Source organism: Phacochoerus africanus, chromosome 1, assembly GCF_016906955.1.
Source record: "Phacochoerus africanus isolate WHEZ1 chromosome 1, ROS_Pafr_v1, whole genome shotgun sequence".
In the NCBI taxonomy this organism is placed as follows: Eukaryota; Metazoa; Chordata; class Mammalia; order Artiodactyla; family Suidae; genus Phacochoerus; species Phacochoerus africanus.
Genome location: NC_062544.1, coordinates 201,107,160 through 201,129,777, shown reverse-complemented (window position 1 = coordinate 201,129,777; position 22,618 = coordinate 201,107,160). Strand labels below are relative to the sequence as shown.

Sequence of the window (22,618 nt, the reverse complement as noted above, 5' to 3'; positions counted from 1 at the left end):
CGTTCAAACATGTGTTGTTCAAGAGTCAACTGTTTGGATTTTTGGAAGCATACAAATTTAAACTATTTAAAAATAAAAACTTACTCTAAAAAAGTATGAAATTAAAAACCTCTTTTCTGTCTGGATTTGTGAGCATATATAAAAATGACAGGTACTTTTTAAAAAAGTGAGCATTTAAGATGAAAAAAAAAATCTCATACTGGCATTTAGGGGAAGAACTGACAACACATGGGACTGATTTGAAAGGGATTCCTTTGTAACAGAAACCTGAAGTCTAGGGAACGTGAACCAGAAAATAGCCTGATAAATTTTAGGAGTTGGTCTTTCGCACAAAGCAGAACTTGTAAATGAATCACAACATTTTATATTTTCAAACCGAATTTACACTCCTCTGCACTATTCTTAAAATATTAAAGATTTTATGAAAAGGAGTTCCCCTTGTGGCTCAGTGGTTAACAAATCTGACTAGCATCCATGAGGATGCAGATTCGATCCCTGGCTTTGCTCAGTGGGTTAGGAATCTGGAGTTGCCATGAGCTGTGGTATAGGTCACAGACAAAGCTCAGATCCTGCTGTGGCTGTGGTGTGGGCCGGCAGTTAGAGCTCTGATTCCATCCCTAGCCTGGGAACCTCCATATGCCGCAAGTGCAGCCCTAACAAGCAAAAAAAAAAAAAAAATTTATGAAAAATACAAGCATTACAAATAAGAGCTAAGAAACTAGAACTACAGTCCTGCAATTAAATATCATCACACTTCCTTAATATAACTAAGAAAACATTATCTTTAGAGTTCACAGTGATCAAAGTTAATTTGCACATTTAATTATTTTTATATGTGACCTATTTCCTCCGTAATAGAAAGAAAAAGGTAGAAAACAAAACAAAAAATGAAAAACAACATAAAAATAAGTTGCAGAGTAAAAATTGCAACAGAACTGTTATTACAATAAATGAACAAAAGCTTTATTTAGGTCACACATTTTGTATGACAAAATGATTTTTTTGGCTACATATTCCAATGTACACAAGCACATGAAAAATGGCTTAGCAAAAATACAATGCTTTGTGGTAAGAATAATTTAATGTATTTTACCAATTCTACTGTTTCCTGGACATAGTCTTTAAATAAAATATACCTATATAAAGGTATTATAAGGGCAAGATAATTTTATACTGTTAACAGACCCAAAGCAAGGTGAGAAGGAGTAATTTAAAACGCCCATGATATAAACACGATAATTTAACTTTGTGTATCATATTACATAAATTCCATTTTAGGATTTAAGGTAATTTGCCATCTATTAAACCACTCTAGGCTTCCAAGAACTTCAGCTTAGTGCAGAAGTGGATTGGGACCGACTCTCCAGCTATATGACACAACATTTAGAGTGATCTTTGACTAAAAGGATTCTTTTTTTCTTTTTTGCTTTTTTAGGGCCACACCCGCAGCATATGGAAGTTCCCAGGCTAGGGGTTGAATTGGAACTATAGCTCCCGGCCTAAACCATAGCCACAGCAAGGTGGGATCCAAGCTGTGTCTGTAACCTATAACACAGCTCATGGCAACACTGGATCCTTAACCCACTGACTGAGGCCAGGGATTGAACCCACAACCTCATGGATGCTAGTCGGATTCGTTTCCACTGAACCACAATGAGAACTCTCCAAGATTCTTAAATTATGTGCCAATACTTTACTATAGGAAGCTCATTTCTTAAAGTTTACGATATTACCTCCCAAACTTGATTCCTAACTCTAACACACATCTTCAGAAGCCACTGTGTATGGTGATTCCTCAGAAAAGTAAACACAGAATAACCATGTGATCCAATGATTCCACTTCTGGGTATAAACTCAAAAGACTTGAACAGAAAAATGTACACCCGGGTTCATTCCAGTATTATTCACAACAGCCAAAAGGTGGAAGCAACCCAAATGTTCACTGACAGATGAATGCATAAACAAAATGTGGTATGTACAATGGGATATGATTCAGCTTTAAAAAGATTTTGATTTATGTTATACCATGGATGAACCCTGAAGACATGTTAAGTGAAATTAAGCCCATCATGAAACAACAAATTTCTCTTACATAAGGAATAGGAATTGCCAAATTCATAGCCTGCCAGGTATTTATAGAAGTGGTGTGGGAGACAAGACATTAGTGTTTAAAGAGCATAGAGTTTCGGTTTGGAAAGATGAAAAATTCAGGAGATAGATGATATTATGTGAGGATGGCATAACAATATGAATGCACTTAATGCCACAGAACTGTGCCCTTAGAAATGGTAAAGATGGCAAATTTTATGTTAAGTATATCTCACAACAATTAAAAACATCCATTTCACCCATCTGGGACTTTACCACGGATTTTCTAGAATAGAAGAATCCTATCTGGCCATAATTCAACCATGATAGTAAATGTCTCTTGTTTGCTGGACTGGTGAAAAACATGTATGGAATTAGAGACATTTATGATAAAAATAAACATGTGATGTCCATTTAATTTAGATAAAATATTAAAATTATAGGTTCTAGGAGTTCCTGTCATGGCTCCACGGTTAACGAATCTGACTATCATCCATGAGGACACAGGTTTGATCCCTGGCCTTGCTCAGTGGGTTAAGGTTCTGGTGCTGTCATGAGCTGTGGCGTAGGTTGCAGATGCAGCTTGGATCCCTCGTTGCTGTGGCTGAGGCGTAGGCCAGCAGCTGTAGCTCTGATTTGACCTTTAGAAGGGGAACTTCCATATGCCACAGAGGCAGCCCTAAAAGAAAAAAGAAAAAAAAAATCATAGGTTCTAGTAAGAGAGAATTTAAGGTTTCTGTAACCAAAATGTCTTAACTGATTTTTTTGGTTTACCTATCCAGTTGCACACTGGCTGGACAAGGAGTGAAACTAGTAAATCTTATTAACTGTGGTATCCAGATTGGAGATAGATAAGTAAAATGAAATTTCTACTAAAGTTTCTCAGTCATTTCTAAGCTTTTTCCTTCTTTACTCACCATCATAAACAACAACTTCCTTTTCTTTTTTTTGCTTTTTTTATAGGGCAGCAAACGAGGCATGTGGAAGCTCCAAGGCTAGGGGTCCAATTGGAACTATAGCTGCTGGTCTACACCACATCCACAGCAATGCCAGATCAAAGCCATGTCTGCAATCTACACCACAGCTCATGGCAAAGCCAGATGTTTAACCCACTGAGTGAGGCCAAGGATCAAACCCACAACCTCATGGTTCCTAGTCAGATTCATTTCCACTGAGCCATGATGGGAACTCCACAAACAATTTCATATAAGATGGCTTTTAAGTCCTCCTCAGTACATTAGAAGCAGTGGGATTACAACTCTGCAAAAGGCCACAGAGAGTCAATCATAAAACACATCCTTGGAGTTCCCTGGTGGCCCTGGTTAAGGATTCAGCATTGTCACAGCTGTGGCTCTGGCTCAATCCCTGGTCCAGGAGCTACTGTGTGCTGCAGGCACGGCCAAAAAAACAAAACAAACCAACAAAAAACTCCAAAAAACATATCCTTTACACAGGACTTTCAAGTTTTAAATTAAAAAAAATATATATATATATGTATATATATATAAATCACAAAGACACAATGGCAAAATTTTAAACAATAACATAAAAACTATACTGAAATCAACTACGCTTCAGTTAAAAAATAAAAATAATGGAGTTCCCATTGTGGCTCAGCAGGTTAAGAACCCCACTAGTATCCATGAAGATGCTGATCAATCCCTAACCTTGCTCAGTGGATTAAGGTTATGGTGTTGCCATAATCTCCAGCCTAGGTCACAGATTTGGCTCGGATCTGCCACTGCTGTGGCTGTGGTGTAGACCGGCAGCTGCAGCTCCCATTAAACCCTTAGTGTTGGAACTTTCATGTACCATAAGTGCGGCCCTAAAAAAATAAATTAAAAATAAAAATAAATGAATGAAATAAAAAAGTATAAAAGTATACTGAAGTCAAAGAACAGAGACTGTCTTGTTGATTTACAATGTTCTGTCAATATTTAAATTGTATTGCAGGATATAAATGAATGAAATAAAAAGTATAAAAGTATACTGAAGTCAAAGAACAGAGACTGTCTTGTTGTTGATTTACAATGTTCTGTCAATATTTAAATTGTATTGTAGGATAGGAATGGAAAGAGCATTTATGAACTGTTAGAAATAAGGGGCACTGGGCCCTAGAGTTGAAAACCAACTATGTACTTGTATGGCCTTGTATCTAAGTCATATTACAGGTATTCACTATCTTGGGTCTACAAAAGAATCCCTCAAGTTAGAAGCCATTGCTTATACCGAAAGCATAATAGCAGCATCCAAACCAGGAAACTACAACAAATATTTCCAAGTACAGATTTAAACATGCTTGTGTGTTACATAAAAAATTCTAAACAATGACAACAAAAAAATATTAAAATCAGAAAACAGTGAATCCTATTTAGACAAGAACTGAAACAAAAGGTAGAAAAAAGTAAGCTGGAAGAAAGATAACAATTGTCTTATTAATATGTTGAGAATCTGAGAAACATGCTTCAGAACGAAGTAAAACAGGTCTGTGCCAGGTTAAAAACAACAACAAAAAAGAACTCAGCAAATCAGAAACTATTTCTATGAAAATTTGATAATTAAACTTCAAGCATGGAAACGATTATTTAGCAACATTGAGTCAAACTGACATAATTCTGAAAATATCTTTTACAAAAACACAAAATAGGAGTTCCCGTCGTGGCTCAGTGGTTAACAAATCCGACGAGGAACCATGAGGTTGCAGGTTCCATCCTTGGCCTTGCTTAGTGGGTTAAGGATCTGGCATTGCCGTGAGCTGTGGTGTAGGTCACAGACGCGGCTCAGATCCACATTGCTTGTGGCTATGGCATAGGCTGGCAGCTATAACTCCGATTAGACCCCTAGCCTGGGAACCTCCAAATGTCACAGGTGAGGCCCTAGAAAAGGCAAAAGGACAAAAATAAATAAATAAATAAAAACACAAAATAGGAGTTCCCATCATGGCTCAGCGGTTAACGAATCTGACTAGCATCCATGAGGACAAAGGTTCGAGCCCTGGCCTCACTCAGTGGGTTAAGGATCCAATGTTGCCATAAACTGTGGTATAGGTCACAGACATGGCTCGGATTCCACACTGCTGTGGCTGTGGTGTAGGCCAGCAGCTACAGCTCTGATTCAACCCCTAGCCTGGGAACCTCCATGTGCCACGGGAGCCTTAAAAAGCGGGAAAATAAAATAAAATAAAATAACATTTTAGTGTATTTACAGTTCTTTCAGCAAGCAATTCATTTATCCTATATAATGACTATTAAAACTGCACTGCTGATCTGCAAATTCTTGCCTTCTGGCATCTTCCTGCATGTAGTGGAAAAAAAATTTTTAGCAACCATAGAGTATTTACTTAATACTTACCAAGTTCTTTCCAGCGCATTAAGGATGACTGGTGATGAAAAGGAATACGTGACTTAGTCCTTGATGAAACCTTAGTGATTTAGGCCTTATCACTTAAGATATCACCTAATTTCCTATCTCTTCTCACATATTTAAGATCAAATTATGGATGTGTTTAGAGTTCAGGAAAGAGGGCTGGACTTGAGATTGTAACCCAGCAAGCATAATGATGGTGGTTAAAGTCAAAGATATGCACTAGACTCCCTATCAAGAGTGAACAGAGAAGAAAGAGACTAGGAAAGACATGGAATTCTCAAGGCTATCATTTAAGATACATGCAGAAGAAAAGGAACGAGCAAACAGAAGAAAAACAGAAAACCCAAGTAAGGGAAACAATCTAAGACTTAGTTGTTCTTTAAAGTCTGAGAAACTGTCACAGCCCAGGGAAGCCTAGGAACACATAAAGACTAAATGTAATGTGTTATCCCAGATGAGATTATGAATCGGAAAAAGAGTATTAGTGAAAACTACAAAGAGATGTCATCTTACACCTGTTTAGAATGAAAATTATCAGGAATTCTATCATGGCTCAGCAGTAACAAACCCGACTAGTATCCATGAAGACGTGGGTTTGAACCCTGGCCTTGATCAATGGGTTAAGGATCTGGCATTCTGCGAGTTGCAGTGTAGGTTGCAGACGCAGCTTCAGTGGCTGTGGTGTAGGCCAGCAGCTATAGCTCCGATTCCACTCCTAGCCTGGGAACTTCCATATGCTACCGGTGCAGCCCTAAAAAGCTAAATAAATAAATAAATAAATATAAAAAATAAAAACAAAAACAAAAAAAACTCAATCTCTTAGATTCAGAAATGCAGAGAAGACATTGGTGATTGCCAGAGGTGAGCGTTGAGGAGTGGACAAAATGGGTAAAGGGAGTCAAAAGGTACAAACTTTGAAGTTCCCATCATGGCGCAGTGGTTAACCAATCCGACGAGGAACCATGAGGTTGCGGGTTCGGTCCCTGCCCTTGCTCAGTGGGTTAACGATCCGGCGTTGCCGTGAGCTGTGGTGTAGGTTGCAGACGCGGCTCGGATCCTGTGTTGCTGTGGCTCTGGCGTAGGCCAGTGGCTACAGCTCCGATTCGACCCCTAGCCTGGGAACCTCCATATGCCACGGGAGTGGCCCAAGAAATGGCAAAAAGACCAAAAAAAAAAAAAAACAAAAGGTACAAACTTTTATTTATAAAATAAGTTATGGGATGTAATGTATAGCACAGTAACTATAGTTAACAATACTGTGTTGTATATTTGAAAGTTTCTAAGAGTGTAGATATTAAAAGTTCTCATCACAAGGAAAACTTTGGTAATATATGTTAACTAGATTTATTGTGATGATCACTCTGCAATACATACAAATATCAAATCATTGTTGTATACCTGAAACTAATAGAACGTTGTGTGTCAATTATATCCCCATAAAAAAAGAAATTAGTGAAAAACTACTATCTGAGTAAAATATGGGGTTTAATAATAATGTATTAACACTGGTTCATTAGTGTAACAAATGTAGCACCTTAATTTAAGATGTTAACCACAGGAGAAACTCAGTGAGAATAATGTTTGGAATTCTGTGTATTATTTTTACAATCTTTCTGAAAATCTAAACCTATTTTAGAATAAAAAGTTAAACTTCTTAAAAGTTAAAAAAAGACAGTCCTCAAAAACAAGGACATATATAAGGTTAAACAAAGAGACGTGCGTGCACACACACACACACATGCATGCTCTACTGACTTTCTTTTTATTTTGCCAGAGAACACTGAAAATGTTCTATCTACAGGAAACATCATTAGTAGGGAACCCAGGGTCAAAGAGACTGTATAAAGATTTTTAAAAGCATCCCTGATTATTTAAGAATTTTGACTTTTACTATCTCATAATAAATTCCTAAGTTTCTTTCTTTCTTTCTTTTTTCTTTTTTTTTTAAATTCTGCACAGGAACTCTCCTGAGGTAAAGTGGATTAAGGATCTGGTGTTGTCACTGCAGTGGCTTGGGTCACTGCTATGGCGTGGGTTCAGATCCTTGGCCCAGGAACTTCTACATGCCACAGGCACAGGCAAAAAGAAAAAAGAATCTGGGAGTTTCTGCTGCGGCTCACTGTGTTGTCACTGCAGTGGCTTGGGTCACTGCTATGGCGTGGGTTCAGATCCTTGGCCCAGGAACTTCTACATGCCACATGCCACAGGCAAAAAGAAAAAAAAATCTGGGAGTTTCTGCTGTGGCTCAGTGGGTTAAGAACCCCACTAGTATCCAAGAGGACGCTGGATCGATCCCTGGCCTCCCTCAGTGGGTTAAGGATCCGGTGTTGCCATGAGCTGTGTTGTAGGTCACAGACGTGGCTTAGATCCTATGTTGCTGTGGCGTAGGCCCCTAGCCCAGGAACTTCCATTTGCCACAGGTGTGGCCCATTAAAAAAAAAAAAAAATCTGCAAATATATGTTCAAAAAAAGTTGATCAACACTGGCAGGTAAGTAAACACTGCATCAATTTCCTCTAATTCTGCATAAGAGTTGGATCTACAAAGTCTGAGGGTCTCCTGCACATCTAAGTTGGAGGCCAGATACTCCACAATATTTAAATTTCAGTAAGAAAAAAAAAGTTAGAGAACCACTTCCCTGTCTCTCAATAGTAAAAAATCAAGTCCACCCTCACATCTTTGTTAGAGTTTTCTGAACTAGTATATTAAAGAGCATAGTGGAGAAGTGAGATAAGGATATCTATATTCCCTTTGTAGCTCCAGAGACGCATGAATGAAAAAAAATGTTTCCTAGGTAACATGTGATTAAGATCTGAACTGACTATATTATACTCAAGATTTATCTGCCAACTGCACTCACTGCAAAAGGCTTCAAAGCAAAATCTTACAATACCAATATGTAGCACAAGTATTTATTGAGAAATATGTGCTTGATACTATGCTAGGCACTGCATCAAATTTAAGTAAAAATATTGGACCATTTTGGGGAGTCCCCGTCATGGCGCAGTGGTTAACGAATCCGACTAGGAACCATGAGGTTGCAGGTCCGGTCCCTGCCCTTGCTCAGTGGGTTAAGGATTTGGCGTTGCTGTGAGCTGTGGTGTAGGTTGCAGACGCGGCTCGGATCCCGCATTGCTGTTGCTCTGGCGTAGGCCAGTGGCTACAGCTCTGATTCGACCCCTAGCCTGGGAACCTCCATTTGCCACGGGAGCGGCCCAAAGAAATAGCAAAAAGACAAAAAACAAAAAAAAAAGGACCATTTTGAAATATCAAGCCACTGAGTATTTCATTTGTGAAATTATTCCATAATTTAATTTCTGTCTTTTTTTTTTTGCCATTTCTTGGGCCGCTCTCTCAGTATATGGAGGTTCCCAGGCTAGGGGTCGAATCAGAGCTGTAGCCGCCGGCCTACGCCAGAGCCACAGCAACGTGGAATCCGAGCCGAGTCTGTAACCTACACCACAGCTCACGGCAACACCAAATCCTTAACCCGCTGAGCAAGGCCAGGGATCGAACCCGCAACCTCATGGTTCCTAGTCAGATTCGTTAACCACTGCACCATGACGGGAACTCCCAAATTATTCCATAATTTAATTTCTAAAAATTAAATGTATAAATACTACGAGCATTGACTACATGCTAGGTATTATGCTTAGCACTGTGGAAATACCAAAGTGAGAAGTCAGGGCCCCTGCATTGAATAAAAGTTCATTTTTAAAAAATAGGGCCTTTTAATAAGCATGAAAAGTGAAACAAGTATCAAGTAAAATGAGTAAAATCCTGACTGGAATGACAATAAGTCATTAGATGATCTGCTTTTTTTCCTACAGAAAATTATCAGATATCTTCTTCTGACTGAGTTAACCTCATTTTTAAATACATAAGGAGTTCTGGTCATGGCTCAGCAGAAATGAATCTGACTAGTATCTGTGAGGATGCCGGTTCAATCCCTGGCCTTGCTCAGTGGACCAGGGATCTGGCATTCCTGTGAGCTGTGGTGTAGGTCGCAGATGTGTCTTGGATCCTGAGATGCCATGCCTGTGGCATAGGCTGGCAGCTGTAGCTCTGATTCAACCCCTCGCCTGGGAACTTCCACATGCCATGGGTGCAGCCCTAAAAAGCAAAAAAAAAAAAAAGAAAAAAAAGATGGCATTTCATTATAGATGTAAGATATAATAATAATTATTAATAAAAATGGACAACTATCTTATCTCTTCTTAGCATTTCCAAATTTCTATCGCAACATCAAACTTATCAAACTTCAAAATAATTTTGCAATTCCTAAGCTTTAAGAGGAAACAAGAAATTTAAAACTTTGAAAATTGTTAAAAAAAATGCATCATGCTATTCAAAATCAAATTAAATACGCTGCATGTAACATTAGATAACATATTCTAGAGGAGATACAAATTGAGGTACAAGAAAGGCCTAACTTCTTCTGGTACCTAAAAATGTCACGTCAATTCAAAAATGGCCAAAGGGGACTAACTATGGGAATTCTTGGTCACTTCTCTCCTTTTCTACTACAAACCCGTCACTCCCACCTCAGAGAGCACCTTCAAATTTCTTTTCCCTAACTGCTCCTCTCTTTTTGTCTCACTCGTGGGTAGATTTTAAATGGCAGGACTGGGAAAGAGATAAATAAGGGAAAACTGCTGCTACCTCTCATTCTCTTCCACAGTTAAACTCCCTAGAGCAACACTCTAGTGTTTGAGTTCTGCCTCTGGCACTAATCAGTTAGTGACCTTGGAAAAGTACATACTTTTAACTCTTCACAAAAACAAAGACAGATAAAAATTTTTTTTTTAATTAAGAAGACTTAGCTAGGCTTAAAATAAGATAACCATTTATGTAATGAGCCTTTGGGACTCTGGGTCTGGAAAGAGGCGGTCTGAAGTTCAACCCCCTTTTGTACCAGAGTCCCAGAGTTAGGTTCAACTCAAATAAGGGTGAAAAAAGCTATGTACTTTTTAACGTGTATAAAACTTTCAAAAAGATAAGAGAATAATATTAAAACAACAACAAAATACTACAAATCAGGCAGATATGCATCAATGAAAGAGGTCCAATAACAAATTCTGAAAAAAAAGTCATTTAAATTAATTCGGAAGGATGAATTCTAGATGGAACATGGGAAAGAATGTGACTAGAAGCTAGAAATAAGAAATTCACACTGAGAGCAGCACAGAGAGAAAACAGATGAGAAATATGAACAAAAAGTTAAGAGTCCTAGGGCATAGATTAATATCAAGCAAGAGTTCAATATTGAGAATATTAAAGGTGGAGAAGCAGTATTTTAAGGAAAAAAATGGCTGGAAATTTTTCTGAACTGAAGAAATGAGTTTTCTGATTGAAAGCACACAATTGTACAGCAATCTCTTTGTCCTGCATATTTTGCAGTTTTATTATGCTGTATTCATATTATTATGTTTGCATAATAAAACTGCAAAATATGCAGGACAAAGAGATAATCTTAAAAAAATGTGAAAGAGATTATTAGCAAAGAAATGATAACTAGATTAAAAGCATATTTTAAACCAGCAAATGTCCAAAAGCAATAGAATTAGTATCTTTAATGATGAGTGAATGTAACTGCTAATCTAGAATTCTGAATTTATCTAAATTAATATTCAACATTAACTATGAAATAGACATTTTAAGATATAAAAATGAAGAAAGTTTACCACACATAAAGCCTTGCTTAAAAATAACTAAAAGATGTATTTCAGCAAAAATAAAGGCAAATACAGAGGAAAAAAGGTGGTATTCAAGAAACAATGCCTAAGAGAAATCACCAAATCCTTGTAGTAAATCAAAAGGATTAACATTTTAAAAATTCAAAAATGTTTTGTGTTTATTTATTTATTTTTTTGTCTTTTTGCTATTTCTTGGGCCACCCCTGCGGCATATGGAGGTTCCCAGGCTAGGGGTTGAATCAGAGCTGTAGCCACTGGCCTACGCCAGAGCCACAGCAACGCGGGATCCAAGCCACATCTGCAACCTACACCACAGCTCACGGCAACGCCGGATCCTTAACCCACTGAGCAAGGGCAGGGACCGAACCCGCAACCTCATGGTTCCTAGTCGGATTCGTTAACCACTGCGCCATGATGGGAACTCCCTGTTTGTGTTTAAAAAGAAGTAGAACTACAACACACATTATAGAAGAAAATATCTGCAACTCACACATCTGATAAGGATCTTGTATCCAGAACATATAAAGAACTCTTATGACAAAAAAAGGACAACTTAAAAATGGACAGAAAGACGTAAGCATTTCACCAAAAAACCCCCCCAAAACAAACCAAAACAACCTCCCACAAAATACAACCCTCACCCCCAAAACTTGGCTAATAGGGACATGAAAAGATGTTTGAAAACATTAGTCATTCGGGAAAAAGAAATCAAAAGCACAAGTTACCATTTACCATGACATGGCTAGAATCAGAAAGATAAAAATAGGAGTTCCCATTGTTGATCAGTGGGTTAAGAACCTGATGTAGTCTCCATGATAATGACGGTTTCAACTCTAGCCCCATGCAGTGGGTTAAGGATCTAGCATTGCCACAAGATGCAGCGCAGGCTGCAGATGAGGCTCGGATCTGCATGGCTGTGGCGAAGGCCTCAGATTCAGCTCCCATTCGACCCCTAGCCTGGGAACTTCCACATGCCAGAGGTATGGCTTTAAATAGAAAAAAAAAAAGACAAAATAAGTGTTGGCAAAGATATAAAGACACTTGAACCCTCATACATTGCTGGTGGGAATGCAAAATGGTATAGTCATTTTAGAAAATAGTCTGGCAATTCCTCACAAAATTAAAAATAGTTATCATATGACCCAGTGATTCTGCTACTTAGATATTTACAAAAGAGAAACAAAAACACACATCCACAAAAACCTACACATAAATGGTGAAAGCAGTATTATTTCTAATAGCCAAACAGTGGAAACAAATGAAATGCCCATAATTGATGAATGAATGAACAAAATGTGGTATATCTATACAAGAGAATATTCTTTGTCAATAAAAAGAAATAAAGCACTGACACATGTTACAACACAGATGAACCTTGAAACATTATCGTAGATGAAAAGAAGACAGTCACAAAATACCTCATATTGTATGATGCCATTTATATGAAATGTCTAGAGGAGGCAAATCTACACAGACAGAAAGCAGATTAATGATTGATAGGGGCTAGTGGCTTGGGGGAATGGAGAATGAAAGTTAATGGGTAGCAAGTCTCCTTTAATGGGCAGGGAGTCTTTTTTAGGGGGTATAAAAATGCTCCAAAATTTGGAATTCCTTTGTGGCATACTGGGTTAAAGATCTGGAGCTGTTGCTGCAGCACCTTGGGTTGCTACTGTGGCACAGGTTTGATTCCTGGCCAGGGAATTTCCACATGCTTCAGGTGTGGCCAAAAAAAAAAAAAGTTTGAAAATTAAGAGTGTGGTCATGAGTGCAGAACTCAAAGCATATAATGAAGAACTGAACTGTATACTTTAAAGAACAAACTGAATGGTATGTGAGTTATTTCTCAATAAAGCTGGTAAAGGAAAAAAAAAGAGCTAAACTATTGTGTAATAGTAATGTGGAAAGTGAGAGGGAATACTAAAGTAAAAATCTTCTCAGTCCCTTAGAGTTCCCAATGAGGCTCAGCAGTAACAAACCCAACTAGTATCCATGAGGATGTAGGTTTGATCCCTGGCCTCGCTTAGTGGATTAAGGGTCCAGTGCTGCCATGAGCTGTGGTATAGGCTGCAGGTAAGTCTTGGATCCTGCATTGCTGTAGCTGTGGCATAGGCTGGCAGCTGCAGCTGTGATTCAACCCTTGGCCTGGGAACTTCCATATGCTGCAGGTGCAGCCCTAAAAAGAAAAAAAAAAAAAATATATATATATATATACACACACACACATATACAATTTGTAGGTTGATAGGGATGCTCAATATATAGGCATAGCTAAAAAAAAAAGGATAAAAATACAATCCATAGTTTCTATATGATCAAAGGGAAAAACATGAATTGAAACTTAATAAATTTAATGCAAAGCCAATCAAAATCAAAGATTTTCCACAGAACTAAACAAACTGATTATAAATAAGAGCATACGGAAGAGTAAAGATCCAAAGCATTTCTAGAGAAAAAAAAAGGGATTAGGGTTCTGCCTGGCCAGATATCTATCAAGACTTACCATAAGCTACTGTCATTATGATAGTGCATTTTTGGTGCACCAACAGATCAACAGATGTATAAAACAGAATAGAAAATCTAAAAAGAGAATACATTATGAAAGAGAACCCTGGTATGTGACAGAGAAGGCAAACAACACAGGTTGGTGGGGGAGTGAGGGCTCATTCAGTAAGGGAACTGGGACAAATAACTTCCCATACGGGAGAAAACAAATTCTCTACTTTATCTTTTTTTTTTTTTTTGGCCTTTTCTAAGGCTACTCCTGTGGCATATGGAGGTTCCCAGGCTAGGGCTCTAATCGGAGCTATAGCTGCTGGCCTATGCCAGAGCCACAGCAACGTGGGATCCTTAACCCACTGAGCAAGGCCAGGGATCGAATCCATAACCTCATCGTTCCTAGTTGGATTCGTTAACCACTGAGCCACGATGGGAACTCCTAAATTTATTTATTTTTTGCCTTTTCTAATTTCCCTACTTTATCCATATACAAAAATAAATTCTAGGTATGTTAAAGACCCAAATGTTGTAAAACTAAATTTTAAGACAACTTGAAGGAAATGCTACAAAAATAGTTTTATGACCTTAGTATACAAAATGAATTCCTAAACAATAAAAAGCAGAAATCATTCACCTAATAAAATTCACCTAAAAATAAATTTAAAATATTGAAAAAGACACCATCAACAAAGTTAAATACAAGCGAAAGACTAGAAGAAGATATTTACAATATATACAACAAAGAATGGGCATTCATATCACAGAAGAAACTAACAAGGAAAAGATAAACCACTCAATAGAAAAAATGGATAATCTAGTCATATGAATGAAATACAGGACATCTGAATCTCTCTAGCAATCAGGAAAATACAATTAGGGCAAAATGAGCTACCTGTCACACTCATCAGATTGGTAAATTTTTTCTTTTTTTGGGCCGCAGGCACAGCACATGCAAGTTCCCAGGCTAGCGGTGGTGGAATGGAGCTGCCAGCCTATGCCACAGCCACAGCAATGCAGGATCCAAGTCAGGCCTGTGACTTACACCACAGCTCACAGCAACGCTGGATCTTTAACTCACTGATCGAGGCCAGGGACTGAACCCAATCCCAGTCAGTTCGTTTTGGCTGAGTCACCATGGGAACTCCTGCTAAGTTTTTCAAGTCTGACAGTACAAAGTGTTGACTTGGCAATATCTAGCAATAGCTATAATGTGCACACTCCATAACCCAACAATTTCACTTCTAGATATTCTAATCAAAAAAAAAAAAAAAAAAAAAGGGGAGTTCCCGTCATGTTGCAGGGGAAAGGAATCCGAATAGGAACCATGAGGTTTCAGGTTTGATCCCTGGCCTGTCTCAGTGGGTCAAGGACCCAGCTTTGCCGTGAGCTGTGGTGTAGGTCGCAAACATGGCTCAGATCTGGTGTTGCTGTGGCTATGGTTCCTAGTTGGATTTGTTTCCGCTGAGCCATGACAGGAACTCCCCTATGTTTTTTTGTTTGCTTCTTAGGGCCACACTTGCGGCCTATGGAGATTCCCAGGCTAGGGTCCAATCGGAGCTACAGCTGCCAGCCGACGCCACAGCCGCAGCAACTCCAGATCCAAGCCAAGTCTATGACCTACACCACAGCTCATAGCAAGGCCGGATCCTTAAGCCACTGATCAGGCCAGGAATCGAACGCACAACCTCATGGTTCCTAGTAAGATTCATTTCCGCTGAGCCACAACGGGAACTCCTCCTATGTTTTTGTTTTTGTTTTTTTGTCTTTTTGAGGGCCGCACTCTTGGCATGTGGAGGTTCCCAGGCTAGGGGTCAGATCGGAGCTGTAGCCACCGGCCTACGCCAGAGCCACAGCAACGCGGGATCCGAGATGCGTCAGCAACCTACACCATAGCTCACGGCAACACCGGATCGTTAACCCACTGAGCAAGGGCAGGGACCGAACCAGCAACCTCATGGTTCCTAGTCTGATTCGTTAGCCACTGCACCATGACGGGAACTCCCCTCAGAGGTTTTAAACAGAGAAATTACATGATCTAACTTGTGCTTTAATAAGATCACTCTGGCTGCTATGTTCAAAACTGACTGCAGGGAGAGAAGGGATATTTAACAATGATAGTGGCAATCAATACGGTTCTTTGGGGGTTTGCAGTTGTGGCTCAGTGGTAAGAAACCCACCTAGTATTCATGCAGATGCAGATTCGATCCCTGGCCTTGCTCAGTGGGTTAAGGATCTAGCATTGCTGTGAGCTGTGGTATAGATCGCAGTTGCATTTGGGATCCAGGGTTGCTGTGGCTGTGGTGCAGTCCAGCAGCTACAGCTCCAATTCAACTTCTAGCCTGGGAACTCCAATATGCTGTGGATGTGGCCCCAAAAAAGCTATTTTAAAAAAAAAGGTTCTTTGGGGGATTGGGATTGGGGCAAGGTCCCCACTTCAGTGCTGCTTGATACCTGGAATTCCACTAATGTTTGACCTAACTCAATAAAAAAATGGGTACCTGAGATTATATGTCTGAACAGAGATAAAAGAAGCAAATATTCTAGGATCTAGGATCTTAAACATTAATTTTTGAGGTTAAAAGGTACTTAGCCACACCAAAATAATACCACCATAGGCCTGTGCTTTCCTTTCCAACTCCTCCATTCATTCCTTGAGAGAAGGGCAAAGAACACAGGTACTTCCAAACTGATGCTGAAATAAATCGGATACTCATTCATTTAGTCAACCAACATTTGGTGGGTGAGTACCTACAACGGGCCAGCTGCTTTTTTGAGTTTCAAGGGCTATACAGATGAACAAAATATGGCCCCTGCTCTAAGATATTTACAGTCTAGTCTAAACCCAAGTTGCTGCAGTGACAATGCTGGATCCTTAACTCACTGTGCCACAGGGGAACTCCCCATGAGCTTTTAATGCTTATACAGCAGCACCAGTAGAAATATCAGCCACAAATGTAAGCCATATATGTAATTTAAAATTGTTACAACCACTATGGAAAACAGTATGGAGGTACCTCAGAAAACTAAATATAGAAATACCATATGACCCAGCAATCCCACTCTTGGGCATATATCCAGACAAAACTTTCCTTGAAAAAGACACATGCATCCATATGTTCACTGCAGCACTATTAACAATAGCCAAGACATGGAAATAACCTAAATGTCCATCAACAGAAGAATGGATTAAGAACACATAGTGTATATACAAAATGGAATACTACTCAGTCATCAAAAAGAACAAAACAATGCCATTTGCAGCAACATGGATGGAACTAGAGACTCTCATACTAAGTCAGAAAGAGAATGACAAATACCATATGATATCACTTACATCTGGAATCTAATACACTGCACAAATGAACCTTTCCACAGAAAAGAAACTCATGGACTTGGAGAAGAGACTTGTGGTTGCCAAGGGGAAGGGGAAGGAATGGGATAGACTGGGAATCTGGGGTTAACAGATGCACAATGCTGCATCTGGAATGGGTAAACAATGAGATCCTGCTGTATAGCACTGGGAACTCTTATCTAGTCACTTGTGATGGAGCATGATGAAGGATAACGTGAGAAAAAGAATGTGTATATACATGTGTTTGTGTGTGTGCGACAGGGTCACTTTGCTGTACAGTAGCAAAATTGACAGAACACTGTAAACCAACTATAATGGAAAAAACAAAAATCATTTAAAAAATTTCTAGTAACCGCATTTTTTAAAAAAGGTAAAAATAAACAGGTAAAATGGCAGTATTTTACTTTACCAAATAAATCCAAAATATTATGACACATAACTAATATAAAAAAATTAAGATACTTTACATTCTTTTATTATACAGTTTCTGCAGTTCCCGCCATGGTGCAGCAGAAATGAATCCGACTAGGAACCATGAGGTTGTGGGTTAAGAATCCAGCATTGCTGTGAGCTGTGGTGTAGGTCACAGATGCGGCTAAGATCTGGCGTGGCTGTGGCACAGGCCAGTGGCCACAGCGCTGGATTCGACCCTAGCCTGGGAACCTCCATACGCCATAGTGCAGCCTTAAAAAGACCAAAAAAAAAAAAAAAGAAAAAGAAAGAAAGAAAAGAAACTGTATCCTAGAATGACAACATGAAGTTGTATTTTTGTAAACTTACAGTACTTTTCTAGCTTTCTTCTGGACAGGTCAATCTTGAATTCTGTCACTTTATCACTGAACACAGAAGCAGTATTATGGATTCATACTTTATTTTCTCAACTATTCATTTATTTAGCATAAGTTTGTATTCTTCTGTCAAGTACTGTGTGAATACTATGTAACATTCAGAGATGAAAAAGGCCCTCACTGACCTACTAGGGATCAGTGTCTCCAGTATTTAGCTTATTATGTCTGCACACAGTGAGTGCTTTATTTTTTATTTTATTTTATTTTAGTCTTTTTGCCTTTTTCTGAGGCCGCTCCTGTGACATATGGAGGTTCCCAGGGTAGGGGTCTAATTGGAGCTGTAGCTGCTGGCCTACGACAGAGCCACAGCAAAGACAGAGCCACAGCAACGCGGGATCAGAGCCATGTGACAGTGAGTGCTTTAAAAACATAGCATTATATTGCCCTGTAAAGAAATACTACATGTCAACTAAAATGTGAAATGATAAAGATTTTCATTTAAGTTTAAAGCAGTGTTGTACAACAGAATTTTATGTCATGATGAATATACTACTCTGAACTGTTCAATATGGTAGCTAATAGCCACAGATTTTAAATTTAATTAGAATTTTAATAGCCAAATGGTTAATGGCTACCATAAATACCTAAATATTAGTATATAGTGAGTAGCTAATGGCATTTCCACTATTATAATCAAGGTGCTGTCATCTCTAATGAGTTAACACACATAATGTGATGTTAGAAATGAATAAACTATAAATAAAACTAATTGTACCAGAAAGACATCATAAGAAAATTTTCCTGGTGTAAAATAACTAGCATTTTAAGACCAAAAAGAGCAAAATGGAAAAGAAAAAGGAAAGGACAGTCCAATCTTTTCAGTCTACTTCTGCAAAAGAAAACATCAACCTTCTGACACCTAGTTTTTCTCATTGTGTCAACAAGTGAAATCACTTTGTGGAGATAAGGAGTCAAGCATTTCTGTAGAGAAAAATTACTAGAACACAGGAGTTGCTTCTGTAACAAAATGACAATAAACTTCTTACAGCATAAGTTGTTGAAAATCGGGAGTCATATAATGAATATAGTGTATTTGTATACTGAGTTATATTTGTATTTATATTATAAATATAACTCCAAAAAACCTGTCTTTGTGATCTGTTTATTAATTTCTCCAAATGTGTCCCACTTATATGAATTTTTAAGTGAACCTACTGCTAAAAGACTCAATCCATTGAGCAAATGAAAATATGATTTAAACTAGACTTTGAATTGAATTAATTCCTGGTATAGTAACTAGAATGGCTGTTTATAACTGGAATAATAAAACTGTGTATCCACTATCCTTAGTGTATGACTTAAGTGACTGCACAAACTTAATCAGAGAGACAAAGTCCTACATGGGCACAGGTCTGATTACTTACTTGGAAGATCTGATAACTTAAAAGTAAAACCAGTGAGGTGAGCAACTAATGTCAGAGATGGCATTCTTTATGCAAAGCAACTTGTTCAACTTGTTAACCACTCCATAAGGCAGTAGTCTTGTAAATTAACCGCACAACTTCCTTCCCTTCCTTTCAGCTGTGCTCAGTTGAAGCCATTTTAAACATTACCACACTGCCTACGCTGAAGATGAGACTGGTTATACAACCAGAATTTTATTAGGGCTAACAAAAATATCTAACACTGAGAACTGTAGTCTTAATCTACTAGGAAAAAAAAAAACTTTGAGACTCACTTTAAAAATGATCTTCCGGAGTTCCCGTCGTGGCGCAGTGGTTAACGAATCCGACTAGGAACCCTGAGGTTGGGGGTTCGATCCCTGCCCTTGCTCAGTGGGTTAACGATCCGGTGTTGCCATCAGCTGTGGTGTAGGTTGCAGACGCGGCTCGGATCCCGCGTTGCTGTGGCTCTGGCGTAGGCCGGTTTAGACCCCTAGCCTGGGAACCTCCATATGCCGCGGGAGCGGCCCAAGAAATAGCAAAAAGACAAAACAAATAAACAAAAACAAAACAAACAAACAAACAAAAAAATGGGAGCGGCCCAAGAAATAGCAAAAAGACCAAAAAAAAAAAGATCTTCCTAGCACGCAAAAATATCAGACAAATAAGCCTTCCACACATGAAGATGGGAAAACCAAAAGCATGAGATCAGACCCATAATAATTAACGTCTGAGAGTCAAGTTACCCAGCTGTGGCTTACTGCAACGAAGCTGAAGTATTACAACAATATGGTATTATAATGGCATCATTAGCTTGGTTTCCTAATAAGGCATATATCTGAATTCACAATTACCTAAAAATAGAGAGCTAGCATTTGTCTGAGGGAGTGGCAGGCAACAGTAGTTTTATTTATAAGATTTTTTTTGGAGAATGATTCCCACAGCAAAATGAATTAACACAAGGCTGGCTCTGAAACCGCATACATTAGTCTAAACGTAAAAATGTTCTGGAGCAGGCAAATAGAGGTATCAATGCTTTAGTCCCACAAAATCTTTACAGTCCCATGAAAATCATTTTTGCCTCACTGCCTTTTGAATTAGTAAGTGAGAACACCGATCGTAGAAGCATTTAATTACTAATGCGATTTAGAAATTAAGCATCAACCAGTAACAGACCTCAACATGGAGACAAGGCTAGGCTTCTTCAGCCAGGAGCAATTTCTGTCCTAATTGTCACTGCTGCCTTACTGCTGTATTTTGAGGGCTGTAGTTGCCAGGAGGCAAGAAATTTTTCTCTGTGAATTAATGCTGAGAAAGGTGGCACTTTTTATATGCCTTAAATCACCCTTTTCTAAGAGTCTATTTTTCTACAAATGTTCCATAAAACTGAAAAGTTAAGCACTGGTTCCCAACCGGTCTTCTTCAAACCGCCTGGAGGAGAACGGAAAAAAGTAAGGTTTGCCTTCCAAGTTTCACTTGGGGTTGGGTGAGGACAAGGTAGCAAGGAAAACAGTCCTTCATAACTACCGTACTTATCTTCTAAACTAGACAGGGTGTTGGAAAATTCTTTCTTTCCCTCACCCAGGCGTTGGGTAACATTTTCGTTGAGAGTGGTTAGACTAGATAAGCTACCCTCCTCCTAGATAATTTAGGCAACCTTGAAAACAGTGAGAAGGGGCTGAAGACAAGTCCTTCCCCTCCACTCAAACGCGTCCCAAATTGCTAGAAGCAGGAAACACAAACCTCTTTTCTCTCCCCAAGACCTACTCTCTTCCCGTTCCCTCGCCCTAGTTCCTCAGGAGGTCGCCGACCACCCCCGGCCCGGCTTCTGGCCGCAGCCGCCCAGAAAAGGCGAGGAGGAGGTAGTAACCGAGAAGTGCGGGCAGCAAGCAGCCGCCTCCCGCCTCCCGCCTCAGCCTCGGCAGCCCGGGCTCGGAGACAAGACGCGTGCCGGGGCTGCGCACGGCTTCGCCGGCTCCGGGACCCGCGCTCGCCTCCGCCGCGGCCTAGCCGGGAGCCCGCGCCGCCGGCCCGTCCCCGCCACCCGGGCCCGAGAGGCCGAGCAGGATCGAGCGTCCGGGAGCTGAGGGACAGAGGCACCTACCAACTGCTGTCGAATCCAGCGCCACATGCCCCCGCCGTTGCCTTCCCGGTCCCGCGGGACGCGGGGTCCGAGGTGCTGCAAGTGGAGGCCGACGAGCCAGAGGGGGAAGTAGTAGAGCCCCTCTGGCTGAAGTTCCGCTCGACGCCGCCGCCACCACCTCACTCCCCGCGCCGGGGCCGCATCTTGCCGTGCCGGCCCCGAGGTCCTACAGGCGCGGCCCCGGCGCCGCCCCCGCCCGGCGCAGCCGAGACTGCTGCCGAGCCGCAGCCACCTTCATTATTGACCGTTGTCACCCGAAGCACCGCCACAACCCCACCCCCGGCCCCGGGCCCCACCCGGGCCCACCCCCGGCGCCCCGGCCCGCCCCGGATGTGACGAAAGGGATTGCGCGAACCAAGGGGCCCGGCGCGCCTCGCAGCCATCAGGGAGCGGGGCTCGGCTGCATGGGCGGAGCCGGCGGAGAGGGCGGGGTTCCGAAGCGGAGTTGGAGCTCTGCCCCCCACCCCCTTATTTCAAGGGTAGGATTAAGTCGCATCTGAGTGTCAGTCTACCGAACGGGCGGTTCTGGCTGACTGCTACATTTCTACCTCCTGTTGCAGGTCTGTTTCTGCCTTCTTTGCTTCCCCCAGTCGCCCAATGCGCATACGCGCAATCTGGAGTGTAGCGACTGAAAGTTAATCCCCGGAGGTCTCCAGTTGCGGTTCAATTAAATTACCAAAGTCTTTGCCTCTATGCAGCTCTTTTTAGCAAACGACTGAACTGGGGCTAGAGGAACAGTGATCACCTTTAAGTGATTTTGAAAGGAGATGCAACTTCTTTGTGCCTGGCCCAGTGTAGGACCAGTGTTTCCCAGACAATGGACGAGATATTCTGTCTTGCAAGTGCCAAATTGAATAGATTAGGGAGAAAAATACTTTCTGAGGGAAGGTAGTTGTTTACTGTTAATTGCCAAACTCCTGCAATCAAAAACACCCCATAAGTAGCAAGACCTAGGTAAGATAAGGGTGTGGCTAAATAGCAGTAGGAAGCAGCTGGAGCAAGGCCTTGACCTAGAAGGTTGAAATGAAGCTCCAGGTCTGGCTTTGTTCAAAAGCAGGCTCCTATACAACCTGAGTGTTACTGTACGCCTAGTGTGTGCAGTATTTTGCTGAATTAAAACACACTTTGGGGGAGTTCCCATCACAGCTCAGCTGAAACAAAGCTGACTAGCATCTCTGAGATCGCAGGTTCGATTCCCGGCCTTGCTCAGTGGTTAAGGATCCGGCTGCCCTGAGCTGTGGTATAGGT

General features: G+C 40.4%; 1 protein-coding gene across 5 annotated transcripts in view; it reads right to left on the bottom strand.

Annotated features, from left to right (window-relative positions):
* ATP11B (ATPase phospholipid transporting 11B (putative)) overlaps positions 1–21,642 on the bottom strand; it is a 139,582-nt gene extending 117,940 nt beyond the window's left edge. For 3 of the 5 annotated variants that reach the window (XM_047787221.1, XM_047787250.1, XM_047787241.1), the window contains exon 1: positions 21,332–21,639. In XM_047787221.1, the coding sequence (XP_047643177.1) occupies positions 21,332–21,358 (27 nt within the window). In that variant the 5' untranslated portion in view covers positions 21,359–21,639. Of the gene's footprint in view, positions 1–21,331 lie in introns of all 5 variants that reach the window. The other 2 variants (XM_047787270.1, XM_047787231.1) reach the window with 2 other exon arrangements.
* Positions 21,643–22,618: the final 976 nt, after the last annotated feature.